The following is a 27365-nucleotide window of genomic DNA, read 5'->3' as shown; positions in this document are numbered from 1 at the left end:
GTTCCCCAAAATACACCAAGATGGCAAAATGCATTGGGCCATTTTGGTCCCCAAACAATCTTCATAGGGTATATTGCCTTAAAATTCTTATAAATTCTTTACTGAAGATTTTAATAGCTTCCAGAATTTTCAAAGAAATATTTTCATCATTAAATGAAAACGCTGTAAATTGTATTAGTTGTTTGATTTAGTATTTTGCATTCCATCGTTTGAAATATCTTTTTTTTTGTTTAAATATGTGTTGTTCCATGTTATACTTTATTTTACAGTGGTACAGAAAAAAAGAAAGAAAAACCACAAGGACAGAGAGAAAAAAAAGAGGAATCTCATTCTAATGATCAAAGTCCACAAATTCGAGCATCACCTTCTCCCCAGCCCTCTTCACAGCCTCTCCAAATACACAGACAAACTCAAGAAAGCAAGAATTCTGCTCCCACCAAAAGGTTTTAACTGTCCCTGAGTACAGAGCTAGGGAATGGTTGTAATGATACCTAAATTCTGTGACTTGAGAAAAGCTATTCTATTCATGGATTCCAAGAGAAAAGCCTGGTGGCTTCCCCCTCACCACCACTTCTTTGTTGCTAAAATCTCTATTTTAGCACTTTGGAAAAGAAATATTTAAGGTCAAAATTTCTCAGTTAAAACTGGAAAAAAGAAAAATCTCAGTTACAAACAGTTTGGTGAATGGAAGACTGTTATTAATAACCTACTTTAATACCAGACAACATTTTTATAATAAAATTACCAAAATTTATCTAAGCTATGCATAAATTTATAACCATGGACAGAAAATTGCCATTTGTAATTATCCTCATCATATTTTGGCATCATTACAACCTTGAACTTTTAAGGGCCCTTCACAAATGGCTCTTCATTGTGACTGCATCACAGTTTCAGTTTTGGGTTTTGGGAGGATAAGTTCTTGCTTGAGTAGAGAAATAAATCCATTTCACCGGTCTTTTCTATGCTAAAGGCTTGCTTGAGGGCTTCTCTCTGTGTCTGTAATAATTAATATTTTAAAGCTATGAGAGGGGGAGAAGGGAGAAACATTCTAACATTGTGTGTGAACCTAAATTAGGGATCTAAACCTGCATGCTGGGAGTTCAGTGCTACACCTGTCTTGTAATCAGATATTTAGACCAACTGAAAATGAAATTTTCATTTCATTTATAGCATACCTGCTATAGAAATGCTGATTCAGGCTTTATGGTTAGGTATAGATATATTTTATTCATATACTTCTGCTTGGAAATCTCAGGAAAGTTTAAACCATTCCCAGAACTAACTAGGATTTTAGTAAAATGACAGCCATTCCTCAAAGATTTATAATATATTTTTATTTGCTCAATTTAATGTTCTGCCTCAAATCCCTAATAGAAATTTGGGAAAACAAACATTCTCCATTTGATTGATGCATGTTTAACTTCTAAAAAATGATTTGTCTGTGTGTCTCACGCAGATTCTTACGCTGTCTAAATGGTTTGTAATTATTTTTGCCTGGTCTCGAGTTTTTCTTGGATATAATTTATTAATGTTATGTAACTTTGGATTGTGTGTGGTTAAAGGTGGCTTTTTTATAATCAATCTCTTTAAGATTCTGATTTGACTTGGTATCTTCTTTGTCCCAGATCTTTTTTTTCAGCTTCTTAAGGTCTCCTGGAAATGCGCTTGCCATTCTAAATTGCTCTTTGGATATACTATTGCAAGAAGTGTTGGAGACTGGATGAGTGGTAGGATAGTTAGCAATGCAGCTGAAAAATTATTTATAAGTCAGTAATTTCATTTATACATATATGGAATCATTGTTGATAATACAGCACTCTTGTGTTAAGTCATGTTTATTTCTGATCATGGGTAGAAATTATCTTTAAAGGATGTCACAAGAGTTTTACCTTTAATCCCACATTTTACTTAGACAGTGTCATTTGTACCATATATAATCTAATTACACAAGAATATAAAAGATGAAAATAGCAGCTTTGTAATAACTCTAAAAAAAGTACAGATTTTTTCACAATCTCACAGTTTCACAAATTATGAGAAGTATTTTACTCTAGGATTTAAGCATATGTGTTTTTTTCTATCAACAAAAAGCACAGATTTATTTTTTAATTAAATAATATTTCTTCTAGTGAATCTTCTGAATAATAGTGAACATTATTAACAGATTTGCTCATTGCCTTAACTCCTTCACTCATCCAGACAGAACCTTTCAACTAATCCTTCCTTCTCTTTTCTGGATTAGCTTTAAGGAAATGTTTTGCTGCTTTTATGTTCTATTTAAGCTGTCAATTACATGTCATTGCTACCCATAGAATTTTTCTCTAAGAAATTAATATGTTTCTTCCAGCATAAAACGACCACCGACAGCTGAAAAGTCACATAATTCATGGGAAAATTCAGATGAGAGTCGTAATAAATTATTGAGAGCAGTTTCAACGTCAAAATTAATATCAAAAGTTATAAAAAATACAGACAAGTAGGTATTATACTTTCTTAGTTATATCTGAAAATTAATAATTCTGTAACTGTCATGCTTGCATGGATAATTATATGCCCGCTTTGGATCAATTTTTAAAAAATCTATATTATAATTTATCCTTTTTTTTGTTCTAAGTCAGTTTTTTCTTTTAAGTGTCCAAAAAAAAGGAAAGCTATCCTCCTGTTAATGTTCCCCACTCAAATAATAGATCTCTATAATCCCCTAAGATTTCAGTGATTTTTTTGTAAGTTCTGTCTCTGCTTTCACTGTTCAGGTGATCTTACGGAATATTCATTGTTTTCTAAAACAGTATATGTTAGAGGGCGCCTGGGTGGCTCTGTCAGTTAAGCGTCTGCCTTCGGCTCAGGTCATGATCCCAGGTCTCCAAGATCAAGCCCTGCATCGGGCTCCCTACTCAATTGGGAGTGTGTTTCTCCCTCTCCCTCTGCCCTTCCTCCCCACTCAGCGACAGAAAGCTCTGTCGCTTTCTCGATAAATAAAATCTTTTTAAAAAGATACATATATTAATAGTTGAGACCAGTGACAAACTTTTAAAAATACCCATGTCCGAATTTCACTTCGAAAGATTTATCTTGGGTGTGGCCTAGACATTGAAGCTTTTATAATTTCTTGAGGTGATTCTTATGATAAGCAAAATAAAATTATAACATAAATATCTTTGAATTTTTTCTGTAGGCATAAAGATGTCATCATCAACCAAGGTAAATTAAAAATCCTTTAAAAAAAAACTTTCTATATCAGTTAAATTTTTGCTAATTTTTAAGCATATTGTCTTGTTTTATTCACTGTACTTTATTAGCTCATAATAATCAAAGAGAAGTTCATTTATTATAGTCATTTAAGAAAATGCCCAGTTTTTATTATAAGATGTGTCATTTTTGTCTCAACCAGCAAAAATGTCAACCCGTGAAAAAAACAACCAAGGTAAGAATAAGCTACACAGTTGGTCGCCTTCTAAGTTAATTTCTTACTGGATCTCTTATTTGGCTTTTCATTATTTATACTATCTGACTTCCTCTTAATATAAGAAATAGGATAATTTGGACCACTGAACCCAGCTATTTTCCTAAAAATCCATTTTATTTATGTGAGCTCTGAAGATTCGTGGTCAGCAGTAGAGATAAATATGTCATTACGAAGAGGTATAAAATAGTAAAGAGAATTTCCCCCTTTTTAAAAAACAATAAAAGTTGCACTGAGAAAAGCCATTTAAAAGATTGATAAAATTTAACTTAATTTCCTCTCTTGCCAACTTCATTGCAAATAATCACTCGTTTCTTGAAACTAAGACTGAAAATATAATGAGTCTAGCAAACCCATTTCCTCTTAGATTTTTCTTTTATATTAATTGTAATTTCTGGCTACTTGCTGTTGTTGGCTTGTTCTGACCAAAAAAGGAGAACAGACTTTATATAATGTGTACTTAATTTAATTGCAAAGTAGGTAAGTTCTATTTCATCAGTTTTACATTCTCCTTGGATTGCTTGCAAATTTAATGGAAGCATGCTGTTCTAAATGAAAGCATGTCCTTTCTGTGCATGCTTTTTATAGCTCATTTCTATGTGTCATAGTTATCTTTATTTTCCGGGTTATTAGATACAGTGTGGTTAAAATTTTTGTTAGAGATTAGCTTGATTGCTATGGATTTTTACTTTTTTAAATTCTATTAAGAAAAATATTTATTTGTAATCTCCTTTGGATCATTTGTTTTTACATAGGAATTTTAAATGAAGTTGATTTTTGCTGTCATTCTTCTATAGTTATGTCAGGCCATCTCCCTTTTTTATAGTTAAGCATATAACTTACCTAATGGTTGAAAGGGAAAAATGAAATTTTATTTATAAAGACAATTATTATATATCAAACACTTTTTAAAAATAGAGATAGCGATAAATAGTGGAAAAAGCTGTGGATAGAGAGTCTCTGTCTAGAATTTGGTCCTGACTCTTCTGCATAATAGCCTTGGGACCTAGGCAAAATGACAGTGTCTCTGAGATAGTTTTCTAATCTGAGAATAGTACATATAAAACTTAGTTCTTATGACTGCTGAAGAATGAAATAATGTATATGAAAGCACTTTAAGGTGCCTGGGTGGCTCAGTCAGTTAAGTGTCTGCCTTCAGCTCAGGTCATAATCCCCAGGTCCTGGGATCGAGCCCCACTTTGGGCTCTATGCTAAGTGGGGAGACTGCTTCTCTCTCTCCCTCTGCCCCTCCCCCTCCACTCATGCTCACTTTCTTTCAAATAAATAAATTTAAAAAATTTTTTTAAGATTTTATTTATTTATTTGAGAGAGAGCATAGGCGTGAGGAGGGGCAGAAGGAGAGGGAGAAGCAGGCTCCCCACTGAGCAGAGAGCCTGACTTGGACCTCAGTTGCAGAACCCAGGGATCATGATCTGCCCAAAGGCAGATGCTTAACCAACTGAGCCACCCAAGTGCCCCATAAATAAAGTCTTTTTTTAAATTATTTTAAGAAAAGCACTTGAAAATAGAGAACACTGTAAAACTGTAAAATGGTGCTATTATTATTACATATTTTGCTAAAGAGCTCAAGTTTTGTAAGATCCTTGTATAGCTGCCTGCCACTTTCTCGTGTTGTGATATGTTCTTTGGAAGGAAAGAGGAACTTAAGATTAGTAGATAATGAGTGTTTTGTGTTGGTGACAGTTTTCAAACTCATTTAGGTAAGCAGACAAAAGTATTTAAGAGGGAAGGATTTTGCTACAGAAGCATCACTAAAGCAGGGGTTTAGCCAATATCTAGGAAGAAGGACTGAATGAAAAGCTGGAAAAAGTTATAGGAAAATAAATTCTGTTAAAAGAATTTTAACTCAGAAAGGTTGTCCCACGTGTTAGAATTTAATAATATCAAGTGTTGCTTGCATGAAGCCTTATTTTTGGAATATGAGTCTATTATTTTTCCAGTTTAACCTGCTATATTCTGTCTGGATATAGACTCTGTCACTAGAGTGTACCCTCATAGAAAACTCTTTTGTGTTTCAGCTTGTGAGGTAGTTGAGACTTGGTAGATGGGTTCTAGATGGTTTAAGAGATGAGATAGGTAGAGAGTATGGGAGATCAGGAACAATGAGATCTATCTATGAAGAATAGCTTGAGCAACTTGGTAAAATGGGGAACATTTGAGGTGGAGGAGGTGTGTGGAAAAGAGTAAGAATTTCGATTTTTCAGCTTCTATAAGACTTAATTCACTTGTAGAGAAGTGTAGTACACAACGTAGTATCAGTGTTTAAACATGTATTTTGGAGTCCAGAGACCAGTTCCACCATTTACTTAGCTGTGTAACCTCGAGCAGGTTATTTTACCATAAGTCTTCATTTTCTTATTATTGAAACAATCATAAATCCTCACAGAGTTAATATAAAAATTAAAGATAAAATACAGTACCTGGGGGCCACCTGGGTGGCTAAGTGGATTAAAGCCTCTGCCTTTAGCTCAGGTCATGATCCCAGGGTCCTGGGATCGAACCCCACATCGGGCTGTGCACTCAGCGGGGAGCCTGCTTCCTCCTCTCTCTCTGCCTGCTTCCTCTTCTCTCTCTGCCTGCTTCTCTGCCTACTTGGGATCTTTCTCTGTAAAATAAATAAATAAAATCTTAAAAAAAAAAATGTAGTACCTGGGACATAGTACCCAAATAAAATTTAATTATTGATATATGTGAATCTGACAGTAAAATTTTGCACTCAGACTTGTGGAGTAAGATGAAAAGATAACTGTTAAATAGATTATCTTTATTTAATATAAGTTGTAGATATATTTTTAAAGTTTGTATTCGTTTTGCATGGCATATTTTATACCACATTTTCTTATACTCTAGTTATTAATCCAAAACATCATTTTTGGACAATCTTTTAAAAATATGATTTATTAATTTCTTTAGCTCTTTTTTGACAATGACCAGTATGACTTGCTCCAAGCCATCTGCTTTGATTTGGGAAGAAGACTATTTACATTTGGTACATTTAGGTGAGTGGTAGCAGAAAAAGCTTGGCCTGAAGGGCCTGTATCCTTCAGCCAAGCAGAGTACAAGAAGAGCTATAAAACTGCATATTTTGATCAGTACTTAGGTAGAAGGAGAGAACTGTAGTTGAAAGCAAGAGGAGGTGGAGTGAAATGTGTTGTACACAGGACAGTCTGAGGCTAGGTACGGAAGAAAGGACAGCTTATATCACCAAAAAGAGACTCTTACTGAGTTCAGTCTTTACCTACACTCAGATACTGAAACAGAAATCTCATTTCATCACTTTTCTCCCTAGTTCTTTTGGATTCTTCTCCGACTGCGAGAGAAAGACTTAGCACATCAGGTTAAACTGTGAATAAGTTTTCTTATAGGGTTATTCATTATTAGATGTAGTGGTTAGGTTCTAATATAGTACTATTCATTTGAGAAGTTACTGATCAAGTTTTTGGAGCTAACTTTGGGGACTATAAGCACCTTTTATAAAATTACCTGTTGTAAAAAATAGGTAACTATCTGACAGATTTTATAATAAAATTAGTATACAGTTTATAAACTCATCCTTAGGGTAATCAAGTAGATTACATTTTTTTAATATGGAAAATAAGTGTCATCTGTCCTCCTTTCTAGAGGATAACCTGAATGTCTTCAAATTATTGCATGTTACTGGGTTTTTTCCCAAACTTAAATAATCTTAAATCCTTTTCTCTTGTGGCATCTTGTAGCATTCTTTAGAATTAGTACATAGTTAATTAGTCTGGTCATGTTGAGAGCCTGAATGACTCAGACCGCCACTGCTTAATTGAGGAAAAATCATCAGTCCTCAAATAGCACTCTTGCTTCCTTTCGCAGTGTTGCCTCATGGCTCTAATCTTAGATGCATTCATGCTTAACTACTAGATCAATGCAAGAACTATAGGTGTGTTTAGATGAGAGAGCAGTAATTATAATATTTTAAAGAATTGAGAAGTGTCTCATGATAGATAGCTGTCTAAAAATGACTGTAGGTGAAAAATACTTTAAAAGTCATTAAAAGTCATTTTGAAATACATGCTATGTAAAACATGGAAGTAATTTGGTGTAGCCAAAACAGTTGTTAAAATAATCTGAAAATACTAAACTTGTTTACAAAATTGGAGAAAGGGGAAAAAAACCTGACTAATCTTGTTATTTTGACAGCCGTTATTTTTCTGATGTTTATTATTCTTTATCAGATACACATTTTGAACATCTACTCTTCATAACAAATACTTATTGAGTGCTTATTTTGTCAGGCCCTGCTCTTAAGCACTTGGGGATATAGCAGTGACAGTCTGCACTCTGTGGAACTTATATTCTACATAATAAGAAAAAAATAATATTTAATGTGTCAGGAGGTAATATATATTGAGAAAGAATGAGAAGAATAGAGAATTGCTATTTTACATAGAGTGGTTAGGGAAGACATTTCTGATAAAGTGACATTGAACCACCTACAGGACATGAGTGAAATATATGGATATCTGGAGAAAAGAACTTCATGAACAGAGAAAACTGAAAGTACACAAGCCGTGAGGTGACAGCTTTCTTGCTGTGTTAAGGGACAGCAAAGAGGTTATTGATTATAGTGTATATACAATTTTCTATTTGTTAATCATTTCATTTATTAAATACAGATTCATTCTAAGTAACAGAAGCTTCATTAGGCACCTCACTTAGGAAGGGGAAGTAAAGTGTTATGGCAGAAAGAGTCCAAGAATAAGAAGTTGAGACATAGTTAGGGGTGAAATGACCTGCACCACACAAAGTTTAAAGAACCAGAATCCTCAATAACTGAAATTATGAGCATGAGTTAGGAATTTGCCAAAGGAAGTTATAGGGAGAAAAAGTATTGTTCATCTGGGAATAAAGTTTTCCCTATGATTCTGAGACCTTGGACCTCAGTTTCCTCACATACATAAGGCTTAGACTAGATGTCACGAAGAGTCTCTCTTAATAAATTTTTAAAACCCTTTCCTGCAGCAAATAGAAAATGGAAGACAGCTCTCCATACCTTAACTAACTTGCTTTTAATTTACGTCTTTTGTTCATGCCATGTGTTGTTTTCTGTCCTGTTGGCTTCAGGCATGTTTCGTCCAAACCTGATCGCACCTCTGTAAACTGAGCATCATCATATCTGAAAGAACAGCTAGAGTTTGTCTATAAGAATATAAAGGGTAGCAGTGATCTACTGACACTGTCTCTGTTGTGTTACCTACTGGGAGGGAGTATATACCTGCTAAGAAGGTATGCAGTTTGAAACAAACTAAAAAAGCCAAAAGCCTTTAACTGAGCTATAGATAGAATTTATCCCTGTTGTTACTAAGATGGTATCCAAAACTTTGCAGTTCCCAAATTTAGGAAGAAGTATGCTAGCTTTAAGTCTGTTCTAGTGTGAACGGGCAGAAAAGGCAGGAAACTGGGTATTATACTTCCAAAAAATATACTCACTTCAGAAATTTAGATACTGAATCATTTTAAATGTGCAACATAAACATTACTTGTATCCCTATGAGTCTGGACTTTGTCCATGAATTCTCTGTATTTTAAAATGAAACTGATAGGGTTTCTCTTTGGGAAATTTCCTTTTTTTTTTTTTTTTTTTTTTTTTTTTGGTAAGCCCTATGAAGCCGAGATTTCTTATTTCTTGATGTTGTTGTTAGCAGTCTTCTAAATTAAAATATGGTTAAAGGCTGTCCCATTATTATTATTTTTTTAAAATGTAAACAATAGCAACTTTTAAGAATATGTGTTCCTGGAGCACCTGAGTGGCTCAGTGGGTTAAGCCTCTGCTTTCAGCTCAGATCATGATCTCAGGGTCCTGGGATCGAGCTTCACATGGGGCTATCTGCTGAGCAGAGAGCCTGCTTTCCCTTCTCTCTCGCCTGCCTCTCTGCCTACTTGTGATCTCTGTCAAGTAAATAAAGAAAATCTTAAAAAAAAAAAGAATATGAGTTCCTGGCATCCTCTTTTTCTTATCTTCAGTTAACAAAAAAGTCCAGCCTGTCCCCTTTGGACATGGAGAATATGACATTTCATAACAGAACATCCTTATCTTGTGCATATTTATTTTATTCTGGTTAAAGACTTCATCTGTACTGTATTTTCACAAGCCACAGGCATAAGCTTTTTAAAAAAATCTAAACTGGAAAAATGCAATTAACCAGAAAAATCTCCATTCCTCAAGCTTGCCAGTTAAATGAGTTAGCATAGTAAAAAATCCACTCTGTCCAGAAATGGCAAGTAGACTTTGTATGTGTTTCTTACTCTGTCATTTGTTACTGTTTTCCTGAAGCACTTAGAAAAGAATTCTGAAACTTGTGATTAGGCTTAGCAGAAAAGAGGTGGTATCAGTGATATATACTAAGGCTGCAGAAAGAACCATAGCAAATCACTTGCCATGTTCCTAAACTGTGCAATTGGTTTTCCAAGGAACAGTTTTACCAAAAATATTGTTGATTATTTACTTTAATAAAGCTTTTAATTTTTAAAAGACTGAAATATTTTAATATTTCTAAAAATATGTACAAATAATATAGCAAGCACATGTGTACTAAAGACCCAGATTTATTTAATCTTTACATTTTGCTTTAACTCAGGTTGTTTTTAAATAAAACATAGGGTACCTGGGTAGTGCAGTTGGTTAAGTGTCCGACTTGTAGTTTTGACTCTTAGTTTGGGCTCAAGTCATGTTCTCAGGGTCTTGAGATTGAACCCTGCATCGGGCTCCACAGCTCCACACCACATCTGCTTGTGATTCTTTCTCCCTCTGCCCTTCCCCCTTGTGCTTGTTGTCTCTCTCAGATAAATCTTTAATTAATTAATTAATTAATTAAACATTAAAAGTAAAAGTGAAGCCTCTCTTTAATTAGAATTTCATATATAGGGTTTTATTGCTCCCTTGTGACCTGCTAGTTCTCTTTCTATTACAGTTAATTGAAAAAGAGGGGTGCCTCGTGGCTCAGTTGGTTAAGCATCCATCTTGATTTCAGCTTAGGTCATAACATCAAGCCCTGTGTCTGGCACTTCGCTCAGCGTAGAGTCTGCTTGTCCCTTTTCCTCTGCTCCTCCCCTCCCCTCACGTGCGCTCTCTTTCTCTCTGAAATAAATAAAATCTTTTAAAAAAGAAAAAGAGCTAGAGGTAGGGCATCTGGGTGGCTCAGTTGATTGAACTTTGGACTCTTGGTTTCGGCTTACCCCTTGATCTCATGGGTCTAGCCCCCCTCCCACCCCCCACCCCCTGCTTTAGGTCCCCACCTTGGCCTCCATGCTCAGTGAGGCATCTGCTTGAAGAGTTGCTCCCTTTGCCCCTCCCACCACTTGTGCTCGTGCTCTTCCTCTCTAAAATAAACAACTCTTGGGGCACCTGGGTGGCTCAGTGGGTTGGGGCCTCTGCTTTCGGCTCGGGTCATGATCCCAGGGTCCTGGGATTGAGCCCCAAATCATGCTCTCTGCTCAGCAGGAAGCCTGCTTCCTCCTCTCTCTCTCTCTCTGTGATCTATCAAATAAATAAATAAACCTTAAAATAAATAACTCTTTTTTTAAAAAAGAGCTGGAGTTTGCTCTAGCTGAAGTTTCTCTTTTGAATTTATTTTTAAAAAATTAAATCCAACTTGATATATTCAGGTAAAATTTTAAAAAACTTCTAACTTAGTGCTTAAAATAACTTTTCCTGGGGATATAAGTGAGTTGAGTGATTTGAGGCAGTTTTTAAAATACAACCATAACAGCCATATTTTACTTAATTCAGAAAGGTTTTCAGCAATATCGCAACAAGTCTTTTAGAAGTTATATGTGTCTCATTGTTGGACTAGACTTTGTTCCCATCTTTTCCCAAAGAAAACCTTTTTTAGGATGAGTAAAAATAATCCAGAATGCTTAAGCAAATGCCCATATCTGATTATCTTGAAGTGATTTGATGGCAGAGTTGTAAACAAAATAACAAAGAGAAATTTGATTAAAGGAGATTTAGATTCAGGAAAGTAACTTCAGGTGGGCTTATTACTGTCATTTAAGAGTTGATTAGCAGTTACCTAAGACTTGGTTATAACTCTGTGTAAGCTCCTAAGGGACTAGGTTTACTTCTTTTATACCTTGGTGTTGTGTACCCTCACCTCCACCCCCCAGCCCTGCCCCTATGTAATTAAGAATTCAGTAAAACTTACCAGCCAGTAGAAATCTTCCTACAGAACCAAGAAAATTAAGGTAGCATTTTACTACTCGGTCATATTTTTCAGACCTGGGTTCTTGTCCTAGCAAGTAAAACTATGTACTATTTGGCAAGCACCCCAACTAAGAATTTTTTAATCTGCAAGATAGGGTTAGATTATATCCTTCTAAATTTACACCCCCTTTTTTATTTGGGGATCTACATTTTATCTATTTTTATAGCTAGACCTTTGGAAAGGGGTGAAATTTAGACTTTATTGTACAAATCAAGTTACTTATTCGAAGTCCAAAGATTCTTACAGATTACACTGTTTCATTGGATTTTGAAATATTAAATTATTATTACGTATAACTTGATCATTAGGACTTGAAATCTTTTGAGAATTTATTTTTATGAAAAGATTTTAGCCTACCTAAAATGCTCTTTGTCACTTTGTACTACAAAATTAAAGTCAGTATTTCTAACCTTCTGTTTAATCTCCTGTTCTTGGGCTCCATGGTTTTGGGGAATGGAACTGGTAAAAGCTCAAACTAAATTAAAATTCTCCAATTTCCTGTTTGATGGAACTAGATAGCATCACACTCCACTGCATTATTGTTACATATAAAATTTAAATTCCAATTTTCAGCGAGTTGCGAGGGCTCTTTAGTTGTAAAGATTGTAAAATATAAATAAAAGTGGATATCTAAAGTGGAAACTTTTGGGGAGAAAGATGTGTTAGACTTTAAGGATTCTAGACGTTCAGAAGGTTTTCTATAGGCAGTACCCATTATACAAATTAGTATAGTCATAATCCAAAACCCTAAAGCTCTGCTGTTGTCTTTGAAAGCCTTTAGGTTGTTTGTTTGTTTACTCTCCAAAAGGGAGAAAGCTGTGGGGAAAAAAGCACTAGAGGAACTGATCTTACTTAAAGCAGAGTATGCCGGGTACTAACTTCTTTCTCCACTTTACCTTTCTTTGGGGTACGTTTCTTTGGGATACCTGTCTAAGTTGGTAGAGCATGTAGCTCTTGATCTTGGGGTCTGAGTTCAAGGCCCATGTTGGGGATAGAGTTTACTTAAATAAGTAACTTTAGTTAACTAGTTATTTATATCTATTGGAATAATTTCAGCAATAGTGCTTTTCTCAGAACACCTTAGACAACTGTCCCAAAAAATTTGGATTAAGGAGTATGAAGGTCATTTTGCAGTTTGGAGCACTTTGCAGGATAGGGCAGCCTAGGGGAGATGCTAAAGTGGAAGATTGAATTAACAAGAGTAGACCAAAGGAGAAGTACCAGCAGTGAGAAGGACAAAGGAAGGAAAGTATTAACATCAAGTGTTTCAAATTTCTGCCTAGGGGCTCAGCCTAGGGTAGCTCAGCCTGTTAAGCATCTGACTCTTGTGGTTCAGGTCCTGGTCATGAGCTCGGTGGGTGGTGGGATCAAGCCATGCTTCGGGCTCAGAGCTCCGCGTGGAGTCTGCTTGAGCTTTTCTCTCCCTCGCCCTCTGCTCTTCTTGTTTGCGCAAGCTCGCCTCTCCCTCTCTCTCAAAAAAAAAATGGGGGGAACTGGGTGGCTCAGTGGGTTAAAGCCTCTGTTTTCAGCTCATGTCATGATCTCAGGGTCCTGGTATCGAGCCCCACATCGAGCTCTCCACTCAGCAGGGGCCTGCTTTCCTTCCTCTCTCTCTGCCTGCCTCTCTGCCTAATTGCGATCTCTGTCAAACAAATAAATAAATCTTTTAAAAAAAAAATAGTAAAAGAAAATTAAATATTTCTGCCTAGCATTCACTCTTCCCAAAGATAATAGAACAGAAATATCTTCTTTGCCTTTTGTACTTTCTGATTTTCTACACTTGGGGTACAAAGCACAAGCTTCTATTTGGATTATAAGTAAGCTGTATTGTCTAGTAATTGAACTTTTGAGGACCTTAGTAGTGTCTGAATAGTACTATCCAATAGAAATATAATATATAACACATATGTCATTTAAAATGTTCTGGTAGCCACATTTTAAAAAGTAAAAAGAAACAAGTAAGATTAAGCTTAATATATTTAGCCCATTATATCCAGAATATCATTTCAATGTGTGATCAGTACAAAAAAGTCGTTGACGTATTTTCCCTTTTTTTCATACTAAGAGTTAAAAATCTGTATTGTACAATTATAGCATATCTCAATTCAGACTAGCCACATTCTAAGTGTTCAGAACCAGTGGCTATTGTTTTGAATGCTGCAGATCTAAAACATAGTTTTAGAATAAAAATGTTTCACAAGTTCTAAATCATAAACAATTTTAGAACACAGTCTATAAACTCAGTTGACCTCTCTGAGCCTTGGTTTCCCCTTCTCTAAAAGTAGAGGGTTGGACTAGGTAAAGTCTCAAATTTCTAAGAGTTCCAATATTATATGTGTCTAGAGAAACAAACTAATGGTATTTCGGTATTGATTGTAGTATTTTTATCAATAGCATCTCACAGAATTTCTTCTTTTATAGTTAAGCTGTCATTGATTAGATTTATTTAGGGGTACTGGGTGCCTCAGTTGATTAAGTGTCCAACTCTTAATTTTGGCCCAGGTCATGATCTTAGGGCTGTGACCATGCTGGGCATGGAGCCTGCTTGAGATTCTCCTTCTCTCTCCACCCTTCCTCCCTTCCTCCCTCTTTAAAAAATTTTTTTTTTTATTGGCATAAACTTGAAAGTGGTAAAGCTGGAGTTCAAACCAAGGTCTGACTTGATCACAAATCTTGTATTCTGTCCACTATACTGTATAGCCTCCCACTCAGTCCAAGGAATTTTCACAGTGCCAAGTAAGAAATAAAACGTTGAGATTAATTACATTTCACTAAAAAGCAGCTTCATTGCTGAATAATGAAAAGCTCTATACTGTGTTTACTAATTATCATGATAGTTTAGTAATTTCTTTTCCTCTGCTTGTTGTTCTGGAGCACCAGAAAAATATAACTGATCTCACAATCTTCCTTGGTCCCATGGACCATCCCTTCTTGACTTTCGTGGTACTGTAGTTTTACAGTGAGAAAGGCTAGAAGGTAGCATTGGGGTAAAACAGATAAATGGACTGTAAAATCCTTCCTAAGGTCAAGAAGTCTGACAGTCTCAAGAGCAAGTTTGCAGTGAGAATATATACTCAACAGTGGTTGAGGAGAAAAGAGACTCTTCCTTGACTGTATTTTGTCTGATTCCCAAGGTAAAGACTGTATTCTTTATTAAAAACAAAACAAAACACAACAGTTCACAGACTGTGGTATGCAGGCCAAAGGTTATGTTTTCACATGGTATTTCCCCCTTTTTTTCCCCACACGGATTAGATATTTAAGAATTGGGAGATATAACAATAAACTATAGATTTCCCATTTCTCTTTTTTAAAAATGGGAATATCTAGCAACACCAGACCCACATGTTTCATGGACTTAAAGTAGCTACTGCCTCCCTGACGAGCATGGGGTGTGCCAGTGGTCCCAGTCCCAATCAGTCATCCTGTATTCTTTTACTGCTCTCATTTGCATTTTCTGTGTGGGCCAGTAGGTAAGTCAATTTGTGACCCCTGTTTTAAAGTGTACATGATAGGAGCATCTGGATGGCTCAGTCAGTGAAGCACCTGCCTTAGGCTCTGGTCATGTAGGTCCCCTGCTGAATGGGAAGCCTGCTTCTCCATCTCCCTTCCCCTTTCTCCCACCCCTCACCATGTGCTCTCTTTCTCTCTCTGCTCTCTCTCACTCCCAAGTAAATTCTTTTTTAAAAAAGTGCACATGACAGAAAGAGAATTCTGTCTTGCCTATACATACTCTTCTGTGGACAGTCAGTTTAAAGATTATGAAGAGATATTATAGTGTGTTAAATCACATATTGTAAGCAGTTCCTAGACAAGGTCCAGAATGGTACAAATCATTCTCAAAGGGAAGGGAATAAATACTTGTTGAGGACCTCATATTACCCCTTACAGTGTGATGTCTTATTCAGTGAGTCATAATTGCAGGTGGTAAGTAGCTATTGTCATTTTGTGTATTAGGAAACCTAGGCTGGAGTCACATAGCTAATCATTAGTAAAGCTGGAATTTACATCTTGATCAGTCTTTTCCCAAAAGCTCATGTTCTTTCCACTATAATGGATTGCTTCCCTCAATCTCAGGAATTATTCATGGTTCCTAGCTTATGTATTTGGCCCTCAACATATGTACTGCCAGCTTCCAGGGAGAGAAAACATTTTCATCCTGACATGCTTTGCCATTTTTATATTAGAAAAGTTGACAAGCACTAGATAGTTTCTTTAGAAAGCACTAGATAGTTGCTTTTACTTAGTTGCTTGTGCTGCTAAGGGTAAAGAATAATTGACAGAGGAAGCAATACGGTATTCTGAGCTGTCTCTGTTAGCAAAGGAGAACTTTTGTTTTCTTTGATAACGCTGTTCCTAAATCCGTTCCTTTGGCTGGACATCTAATCTCAACTAAGTGGTAGAAACATCTGCTAATAGTTTTATTTTTTTATCCAGAAAACATTTATGACACACGCCTTTGATCAAAGATCCTGCGGGAAATTCCAATGGACAGGATATCTGCCTCTAAGAATTTATATATACATTTTTAAAGATTTTATTTTCAAGTAATCTCTACACCAGTGTGGGGCTCAAATTTACAACCCCAAGATCGAGAGTCACATGTTCTACTATTAAGCCAACCAGGGACCCCAAGAATTTATATTCTTTAAAAAAAAAAAAAAAAAAAACTCCGAGGGAAACTTTATAACAAACTGATGATGATAAGAAAGTAAACTATACCAAAAAAAGGACAAGGAGATGCCGATAAAGATGATTGCAGAAAATAAATAGTTGCAGCTGGTAATCATTTAGTTCTCATCAAGTCCAGCAATGGTAAAAATCATCAGGAAGCAGAGCCCACTCTTAGGTTCAGAAGTAATAAAGACCTGTATCATGTGGTGTGAAAACTGTGGCGTGGGAAGTCTTAGCCTGTTCTTAGATCTAACCGTGAGGCCAAACACAAGTGAGTAATAATAATAAAAATAACTTGAACTTCTCACCCATAATAAGCACAAATACTTGCATACATTCATCAAGTAATTTATCTTTCCTTCTTCCATAGTTCTCATTATAAAAACTATTGAATTATTATATATTCTTATTCTTGGTAGCTTAGGTCATTATTAAAGGCCCTAGAGTTGTATCAGCCTATGGTTGATCTCCACATTTTCAGTCTCTTTCTGCTGTTTTTTCATATCCTGCCAAACAAGTTCGTAATTGCTGGACACATGCTATCCTTTAGTACTCAGGTCCCTTACTTTCTCCTTCCTGTTTAGGTTTTCTTGTGGCCATTTTACCATCACTGTCACCATCTACTAAACTTAGCTATATGTTGGTCATTGGGACGCTGGGATGGAGAATGGGTGTTGTTTTTTGGTTTTTGTTTTCAAGAGATAGTCTCATCTGTTCAGGGAAGTTTTGTTTTATAAAAGGTACACAATAAATATTGATTTTAGACTTTAGCATCTTTAGTTTTAGATTGTTTCAGATCTTATAAACAACTATTGCTTTACGTAAATAAGAGCTATTTTGGAACCTATACTGCTAATTTAAAAAAAAAAATTTCCTAGCACTGTCTTAAAAACTGTTAGTGTATTGTAATTTAATTAAATTGTTTAGACCCGGGGCACCTGAGTGGTTCAGTCACTTAAGCATCTCCTTTGGCTCAGGTCATGATCCTAGAGTCTTGGGATCAAGCCCTGCATTGGGCTCTTTGCTTGGCGGGAAGGTCTCCCCCTACCCCGGCTGGTGTTTCCTTTCTCACTGTGTCTCTGTCGAATAAATAAATAAAATATTTTTAAAAATAGTTTAGACCCAACTCTGATTGTTGGCACAGTCGTGAAGTGAGGGAAGTTGGTCTTCTTTTCCTTCTAGCTGTACTCACTATATGTGGCAGAGCTCTTGTTCTCTCTCCACATCCTGACTTACGATGCTGTATGACTCCTCTCCTCATGGTGTAGTCTCAGGCTGTGATTTTTGTATGTCTTATTAAACATCAGTAGGTTGGTGCGTGTGGGCGGCGCAATCGGTTAAACATCTGCCTTCAGCTCAGTTCACGATCCCAACGTTCCAGGATCAAGTCCTGCATTGGGCTCTCTGCTCAGCAGGGAACATGCTTCTCTCTCTGCCCCTACCTGCACTCGTGCTTGCTTGTATGCTTGTTCACTCTCTCTCTCTCTCTCTCAAAAAATAAAATCTTTTTTAAAAAAATCAGTAGATTGATGAAGTATTGTGGTAGACATGATTGTTGTCTGCCCTGATAATCTGTTTCTTATTTTCAACTGTTAGGAAAACTTTCATTAAAATTTTTTTTCCCATTTTCTACCTCAGCTTTCCTGGCCTTCTTGTTTAGTTTAGTTTAGTTTAATTGTGAAATAGTTATTCTCATTTAAGGAAATGACCAGTAGTTTTTCCTGCAATGTTTAGACAAGGTCTTTATATAAAAATAATTATGTATAATAAGAATAGAACTATGAACTAGCTATTTTTTGTCTTGTTCTTACTATATCACCATAGTAATCCACTTTTCTATGATTATTCAGAAAATTGACTTAACTTTTGTCTTGTGTTTCAACAGAAGGAGAATATGTTAAAATGTTTATGCGAGGTCGGCCAATTACAATGTTCATTCCTTCTGATGTTGAAAACTATGATGACATCAGAACAGAACTGCCTCCTGAGAAGCTGAAACTGGAGTGGGTGTATCCTTCTCTACTGTGACAGCAACTTTGTTTGCTTTGTCTTTAGTTTAAGAAAAATTCATTTACCTAACCTCTATCACAATTATCTTTATACAAAAAAAATAATAAATGTAATATCACAACCACTTGAGAAAGTAAAGAGATGTTACTTCTCATCTTTCACATATTATATATATTTTGCTCTTAGCAATTTAAAACCACCCAAATTCATATCTTTGGATAGGACAAGCAGTACTGTATGAACATCGTGGCAGCTACTTGTAGTGTGGTAGAGAAGGCATTGGACTGGAATGGGAAGACTAGTGTTTGAGTCTCAGCTCTGCCACCCCCAATGAACCTTACTTCCCATATAAAAAGAGGTTAATAACTCCTACTTTACTGAGCTGTTGTAAGAATTAAATAAGGAAACATCAGTTAAGCATTTTATAACTTGCGAAATAATGTAAATTATTTTATTACAAGCTCAAATTAATATGATTGATGCTAATTCCAGAATTAACTTCTCAGCCAGACTTTGTAAAAAAATGACTATATAAAAGAGCTCCCTTAATTTACTTAGAAATTTTTCTCTTAGAACCTTTGAGAAACTTCATGAAGCAGAATGGAGCTAGTAGTTTGAACTCTGTTTTCTGCCTCCATGCTCCTCTACACTCTTTCCCCTACCCTTTCATTCATTCCCTCGTTTCTGTAGAAATTACCTTGGGAAAACTCACCAATCCTATAATTCTGTACAACTTTTTAATAAACACTCTGCCTGCTGAACTGTGCCTGGCTATCTTACTCATTATTTAGGTCAAGCACAAATGTCATTTTCTCAGTGCTTCTTTTGATGCCTCTCCTCACTTTCTCTCCATTTAAATTAGGTGTTCCTTCTATACTTTCTCCTGGGATACTGTTACTTTTCTTTCCACAATTTCTAATGATATTTTTGGTTTTTGTTTTAGTCATCTTTGAGAGAGCATAATCTACAGGGACACAGGCCTCTGTTTTGTTCAGAACTGTATGTTCAGTCTGTGCCTGACACATGTTAGGAACTCAATATGTATTTGGGGAATGAGGAAACTAGGATTTATGCACGTTAAAAACTCGGGATTGCACCTTGGATAGTGGCAGAATTTGAGTTTCCTAGCTCTGATGCATTCCTGTTTTCTTTATACTTTTCTCATGCCCCTTGGTATCCATGAAAAGCTTGTTAGTTTACACCTTAAAAATTGTGTTTATTAAAAACCTTGACTTTTGTGTTTAAGATACGGTTATCGAGGAAAGGACTGTCGTGCTAATGTTTACCTTCTTCCTACCGGAGAAATAGTGTATTTCATAGCATCAGTAGTAGTACTGTTTAATTATGAGGAGAGAACTCAGCGACACTACCTGGGTCACACAGACTGTGTGAAATGGTTGGTATCATTGAACACTTGTCTTTTTTTTCTTTGTCATTTTTGCATTACTTCTTAATTTTGGTTTTTTCAGAAATGGTTTCTTGTGGAGAGCTCAGATGTTAAGGATATTAAAGGCATTCTGTACGATATATTTGAAAAGTGGCATTTTAATATGGGGAAGTTGTAGTGGAACTTTTAAAGCACTTTTGTTTCTTATGATTTAAATTGATACTCTTCTGGAAAGTAATGAGCAATACATACTAAGAACAAAAAATTTACATTCTCAATGAGCTTATCCCTTGGTTTCAAAATGTATAAAGAGTCTAGATATAGACAGGAAGACATCTTTTTAAAAATTTTATTGGTCTCATGTTTATCATGAAAAATGGGGGCATATATGCTGCACTATTTTCAGTTTGTTCTTAAGAGTTTCTTGCTCCATATTTGACTTCTAAGAGTTCAGCATTAAGAACTCTTAATTTTAAAAGTTTGGAGGTATTATGTTTACTGTGTTCCTTTGTAGAAAAGTAGAAATGATGGAAGAACTGTTCAGTCAATAATAATGCGTAAGGATACAGCGAACGGGGAAAATGCTGTCGTTGTAATAGGTTACATTTGTACCGTGCAGTACTGCATCTTCAGTAGGATAAAACCATCTGACCTCATGCACGTGTGCAAGATTAGAAAGGAACTTGAACAGATGAAGACAGTTTAAGTTATCCTGCCACAGATGTAAATTTACTGCTCCGTTAATTTGTCTGTTTTAGTTGACCAAAGGAAGAAAAAGTATGGTCAAAACTTAGGTGGTTGATTTGCTAAAGAAAATCAGATAAGTCACGGTGAGAATTTTTTAATGATTAAAAACTGAAAAATGTTTGACAGATGTTGTTACTAAGGCATATTTCAGCTTTTTCACATTTCCCATATTTAAAATTGTTGTTAATAATGCTGTTTTAGCCTTGCTGTACATCCTGACAAAATTAGGATCGCAACTGGACAGATAGCTGGAGTGGATAAAGATGGAAGGGTGAGTTCTGTTCTGCATGCTGTACCAGTGATGTTGCCATTAGAATGGAATTGACTATAATTTTAACCATGGCTTGCTTATTTCATTCTTTTAAATGCTGCTAAGGGATCTCTAGCATAAGAGGGAAAAAATAGTAGAATGTAAGAACATCCCAAAAAACAAAAGAGAATCATACTACTTAAATATTTCTCTAAAAGGAAATACTCTCCCTAAGGGGACTATTTACTTGTAAAATTGGGAGAACTCAGAAGCTTCTTACTTTTTTTTTTTTTTAACTTAGTGTAATTTATCAGTGTTTGCCAAAAGATAGTAAAATTTCACTACATTGATGGATTTGATTTTATGTGTGACTGGAACTGATAACACTTTAAAAATTTCAGTTCCTACTCAATATTATTAAGTTGGTTTACGTAATAAATCCCTTACTTGTAAGGATCTACAGAGAGTATTATCGATGACTGATTAACATGTGTGTCTGACTGTACCCATGACATTCTCTGGCTTGAGTTTATTTAAAGAAAAGGAGTTAGAATGGTTATATTGGATGAGTCTGAGTCCCCTTCCGGTTTCAAATTCTATTTAAGAACTGTTTGTTTAGCAATTTATTGGACACTGGTTAGGAAAAAAAGGTATTATATTCCCGGAATTAAGGTAATGTTAAAAGCAAAGTATCCAGAGCAAATTTGCCTGGGTTAGAATTCTAACTCTGCCTTTTAATAACTGTATAACTTTGGGGGCGCCTGGGTGGCTCAGTGGGTTAAAGCCTCTGCCTTTGGATCAGGTCATGATCCCAGGGTCCTGAGATCGAGCCCCACATCAGGCTCTCTGCTCAGCAGGGAGCCTGCTTCCCTTCCTCTCTCTTGCCTGCCTCTCTGCCTACTTGTGATCTCTGTCAAATAAATAAATAAAATCTTAAAAAAAAAAAAAAAACCTGTATAATTTTGGGCAAGTTATTCAAATCTCTTTATCTCCATTTCCTAATCTGTTAAATGGTGATTATTATAGTACATATTTCATGGGACTGTGAGGATTAAATGAATTAATACATGTACTTAGAATAGTTTACCGCATAGTAAATACTAAATCATTTTCTGCTATTATTATTATCATTTGTTATTTTCTTATGTTCATAGTATGAGAAGAAAATACCTCCTCAAGATTCTTTGGGGTCATGTCTAATGTAGTAGCTGGTTTATATTAGATGTTTTTCCATCCCTACTGCTTTTTAGAGATGGCAGACAGTTTTGTTTGGTAGCAGTATTTATTTGCACCCACTGAATACCAAATAGTCTTGCTGTCTTATGTTTTTCCCCTTGTCTTTGCAGCCTCTGCAACCCCATGTCAGAGTGTGGGATTCAGTTAGTTTATCCACACTGCAAATTATTGGACTTGGGACCTTTGAGCGGGGAGTAGGATGCCTGGATTTTTCAAAAGCAGTAAGTAACAATTTTTAAAGAAGTAAGCAAGCAGTGCAAAAAGCAGAAAAGAAAATAAGCTCAGTATGTGTGTGTGTTCACAGAAAGTGCTAACTCTGAATTGTTAGCTATTGCTTAGCAGTGGCCAGCATTTTAACCTAGGTACTAAAGTATTTGGTTTAAATGGGATACAGGTTGTTATACTTAATTATACTTTTGTTCTGTCTGAAATAGGATTCCTATAGTAACAGGAAATGGTTAGAGGAATATATATATAGCATGGTATAATTGAAATAAGCAGTAGGATGTGCTTTTGCTTCAGCTTGAATCATGGAAATATATTTTATTTAGAAAATTCAGAAATGAAAGTTGGCCAATTCCACACAAATACTGGCTTTTCTTGAGGTCATGTTGGAGCAAATGAAATAATCAGAGCTTTGTGGGGCCATGATCCTGAAGTCCGAGGATCAAGTCCCACATTGGGCTCCCTGCTCAGTCGGGAATCTGTTTCTCGCTCTAACTTTCCCCCTTCTCATGCTCTCTCTCATTCTCTTTCAAATAAATAAATAAAATCTTTATTATCCATTGAAACATTCTATTTATTCTTGAATTATATACAATTGTTATAGAGTATACAGGAGATCTACACTTTAGGATCCATGATTTTAAGTTTCAAATACACATCTCCAGATTTTATTGGCCCTCACTCATACTTTAGGATATATGTATGTATTCATACCTCTTCAGTTCCTAGCTCTTAGCAGGTTTATTATGGATTATGGGAGTTTTGTGGGACATGGAGGCAGAAAGGACATTTTTAGAACGGAAAGATAAATTTGGGTGGACATAGGAACTTCACTAGCTTTGAAGGTACTGAAGGTCCAGAGGTCCTGTGAGACAAGAATTGTGAGACGGGTGATAAATGGACTGAAGGACTTATATTCCCCTTTTCACCCCTAAATTTCTGTAGCAGGAACTGTTGTCATTTTGTTGATATCATTATTATAGTGTTAAGACTATCTTGGATTGTCTCATACTCTTAACTTTTCCTAGTTTAGGTAATTGTTCTAATACAGGCTAAAAGAAAGATAAAAAGAAGAGAGCAAGCTCTGTCCTTCATCATTACCTCTTACGTTTCTCCACGGTATTTCTTTCTCCCATATATGTCATTAGGCATATATTGCAAATGCTACTGGAAAACAAATACTTTTTAATATCTACATTTTTTTTTTTTCTTAAACTGGGAGACTTAAATTATGTGAATGAAAATGGTTTCAGAAAGATAGAAAAGAGAGGCGCCTGAATGGCTCAGTCAGTTAAGTGTTTGACACTTGATTCAGCTCAGGTCATAATCTCAGGCATTGGGCTCTACATCTAAGTGGTGAATCTGCTTGAGATTGTCTCATCCATCTCACTTGGCCCCTCCCTACCCATGTTCTTTCTCTCAAATAAATAAATAAATAAATCTTTAAAAAAAGAACTTTTTAAAGGATAATAAAATAATTATTTATTCCATTTATTCGTGTTAATGTAAGTCAGCTATATCATGGAAACTAAATTGCTATCTCTGAATAACAGAAGTAACTAGATAGCAAGTAGAAACTAACCTGGGGAAAAAATTAAAAGTAGAAAATATTTTTTAAGGAGTCTTCATTATATTTCTAAAAAGAATACAGTCAGGAAAGAGTATAATCATTTTCTTTGAAGGAGCTGTGTGTTTAAAGGATTTGGGATTATCTTAATGTTGGCAGTTTTAATAAAACGGTATTTCTTCTTAGAAAGTCAAACTTAACTGAAAATTTTAAATGCCTTTATTTGGCTTTTCTTTAGGATTCAGGTGTTCATTTATGTGTTATCGATGACTCCAATGAGCATATGCTTACTGTATGGGATTGGCAGAAAAAATCAAAAGGAGCAGAAATAAAGGTAAATCAAAAGAAGTTTTGGGGCGCCTGGGTGGCTCAGTGGGTTAAGCCGCTGCCTTCGGCTCAGGTCATGATCTCAGCGTCCTGGGATCGAGCCCCACATCGGGCTCTCTGCTCAGCGGGGAGCCTGCTTCCTCCTCTCTCTCTCTGCCTGCCTCTCTGCCTACTTGTGATCTCTGTCAAATAAATAAATAAAATCTTTAAAAAAAAAAAAAAAGAAGTTTTAATTATTATTTTTTAGAATACATTATTTGTTTTGCTGATCTTTGGAAGTATATTGCATATCCTTAAGTTGTAAAAGCATACCAACTGACCATATCCATTTGATTTATTGATTGCCATCATTCTAATGATACTAAGAATATCATTATTAATCTATTTTTTTTAAACAACACTTATTTATGGTCTGTAGTTTCTGTGATAGTATCTATAGATCCTGAGGTCAATTTTTAAACTATTCTTAAGATAAAATAGTCAAGTACCTTCAACCAAATTCCAGTGATATTTCAGACACATTGTGCTACTGAAATGCCAAAGTAGATGGTTATCTCATCTCAGAATTAACTCTAAATACTCAACCTAGTTTCCTTAACAAAATTTGTTACTTCATTCAGTCTTTAAAGTTTTAAAACCCTAAGGAAAAAATTCATCCTAGGAATAGGACTCACGTAACTAAAAAGCATATGTAACAGTAAGTTTTTTGGTCTTGATTACATATATGGGGTTGTTACATAAAATGCTACAGCATGTATAATTGTTGTAGAATAGGATTGATCCCTTTGTGTGGATCAGTCTATAACTTGTAAGAGAAGAATATAAGCTTAACATTGCAGCTATGTTCATATGGGTAGAAATGGCCTCCCTCTCACAGGCTTTCAGAGAGATTCAGAGTGACAGGATGACTATAAAAAGCCTATGACATATTTGCTGTACTCTTAAATAACATCACATTCCTCTTTAGTTGTGTGCGCTCTCTCCCTCTCAACAATTTTGTTTGGTATAAGCTTCAGGCTTTCAGCTTGTTGGTCAAAAAGAGATTCTTTTAAATAGTGTAAGTTAATCTTTTAAAAGAAACGGTAGATTGATATGCTTGAAAAGAATATAACATGTCAGGAAGCCTCAAACCTTGAAAAATACAAATGAGGATGTAGATTGTCTTTCAGCCATAAAAGTAATTTAACATTGAAACATGAGGATGTTATACGGAAGTGAAATGGGTGTGATCCTTTGTAGTAAAGGCTACCAGATGAAGTGTTGTGGTTTTCCTCCTGCTGGTCTGATCTTCCAAGACCTTAAATGTTGGTATTCTTCAGAGTTGTATCCCATGTCCTCCATTGGTATCATGTATGCTCTTACGTCCTTAATTACTGTCTGCTGTGTCCCATATCAATTAACTCTAACTGTGATCTCTGTCCCACACTTAAACCTATATTTTTTGTTGCCTGCTAGGCATCTTTATTTGAATGTCCTATCCTGTAAATCAAAATCAACATTTCCCATTCTGCACTAGTCATCTTCCTTAGCCCTCAACCTGTTTTACCTCCCACTACACTTCACCTACTTGTGAAAGCTAGAAACTTTTCCCCCCTTGCTTGTCACACCGAAGTTCCTTGTATCCCAGATGTCTGTATTAGAGCTCTTCCCAGTGCAGGTGACTTCAAAACAACTTAAAGATGAAGAGAATTTATTGATTCATGGTTAAGGAGAAAAAACACATCTAGAAAAGTTCAGAGGGGAATTTTGTCTCAGGAATGACTTGATTCAGGGACTGCATCACTGATTCTCTTCTCTCTCCTCCTTTTCTTTTGTGTTGACCTTACTCTCTCCCACTGTAGATGAGCTCTATTTTTTGCGTAAGTCACAGAAATTTGGAGAGTTGGTACATAGATAGTTCATCTATATACATTTAAAATTCAACAAGGCAACTTTAAGACCTATTGACAGGAATTAAAGAAGACATAAATACATGAAGGAATATATAATAATCATGGATAGAAGAAAATATAAGGATATTACTTCTGCTCAACATAGTCAGAATCCCAGCATGATTTTAACAAAAGTTGACAAGCTGAGTATGTGTGGAAATATGAAGCGATAAAAGTAGACAAAAATAACAAGTTTGATGTGTGAAGTAACTGGAACTCTAATACACTGTTGTATGTTGAACACAGAAATCAACACAGCCATTTTTGGAAAATGGCATTCATTGCCTTTTAAAGTTGAACATATACACGTGTATAACCTCTGCCCTCCTATTCCACTCTTAGGTATAAATCCAACAGAAGTATGTCCATGTGTTGACCAAAAGACAACTAATCAAAAACAGTGGTAGCCCCACAAAACGAAGTTACCCAAATGCCAATCAGTAGGAGAATGGATAAATCAACAATGGGATCTTTACATACAAAGGAATACAGTACAGCAATGAGAATGAACAAATTACAATATATGCACCAATATGAACTGAATCTCACAAATGTAGATAAAATGGGGTCAGATACAAAGGAGTACATTCTGTATGATTCCATTTAAATAAAACAAAGTAGGGACGCCTGGGTGGCTCAGTTGGTTGGATGACTGCCTTCGGCTCAGGTCATGATCCCGGAGTCCCGGGATCGAGTCCCGCATCGGGCTCCCAGCTGCATGGGGAGTCTGCTTCTCCCTCTGACCTTCTCCTCGCTCATGCTCTCTCTCACTGTCTCTCTCTCAAATAAATAAATAAAATCTTTAAAATAAATAAATAAATAAAACAAAGTAATCTATGTTGCTATAAAAAGGATCATAGTTACTTGAGCAGACATAGGGGATAGTGTCTAGAAAAGGTATCTAAGTTTTTAGGTATCTGGTATGTTAGAAATTGTTCTTTTTCTTGTTCTAGATGCTGTACAGAGGTGTGTTCAGTTTGTGAAAATTTTCAAGCTATGTACTTAGGATTTGAGTACTTTTCTGTACATATAATTTGATAAAATTAATGTAATTGATAAAATTGATAAAAATTAATGTAAATTGATAAAATTAATAAAAATTAAGTAAAGTATTCTAGGGCCAAAGTAAATTTTAAAGATGATGTTAATAACAAAACAAAAATTAGTCATCTCTAGAAGAGATTAATTCATTGACATGAAGTTCTTAAAGTTAAAAAATGGACATTAAGGGGGCACCTGGGTAGCTCAGTCAGTAGTAGTTTTGGCTCAGGTGATGATCTCATGGGCCAT

General features: G+C 35.6%; 1 protein-coding gene across 5 annotated transcripts in view; it reads left to right on the top strand.

The window, feature by feature from the left end:
• Positions 1-27365, top strand: part of EML4 (EMAP like 4) — a 157678-nt gene that overhangs the window by 86034 nt on the left and 44279 nt on the right. For 2 of the 5 annotated variants that reach the window (XM_059188469.1, XM_059188473.1), the window contains 9 exons: positions 270-443; positions 2351-2479; positions 3179-3204; positions 3395-3427; positions 18281-18404; positions 19652-19801; positions 20741-20810; positions 22136-22246; positions 24056-24151. In XM_059188469.1, the coding sequence (XP_059044452.1) occupies positions 270-443; positions 2351-2479; positions 3179-3204; positions 3395-3427; positions 18281-18404; positions 19652-19801; positions 20741-20810; positions 22136-22246; positions 24056-24151 (913 nt within the window). The remainder of the gene's footprint in view (positions 1-269; positions 444-2350; positions 2480-3178; positions 3205-3394; positions 3428-18280; positions 18405-19651; positions 19802-20740; positions 20811-22135; positions 22247-24055; positions 24152-27365) is intronic. The other 3 variants (XM_059188471.1, XM_059188470.1, XM_059188472.1) reach the window with 3 other exon arrangements.

This window comes from Mustela lutreola, chromosome 9, assembly GCF_030435805.1.
Source record: "Mustela lutreola isolate mMusLut2 chromosome 9, mMusLut2.pri, whole genome shotgun sequence".
Classification (NCBI taxonomy): Eukaryota; Metazoa; Chordata; class Mammalia; order Carnivora; family Mustelidae; genus Mustela; species Mustela lutreola.
The sequence above is the reverse complement of the archived record's forward strand: the minus strand, read 5'-3'. Positions and strand labels throughout refer to the sequence as shown.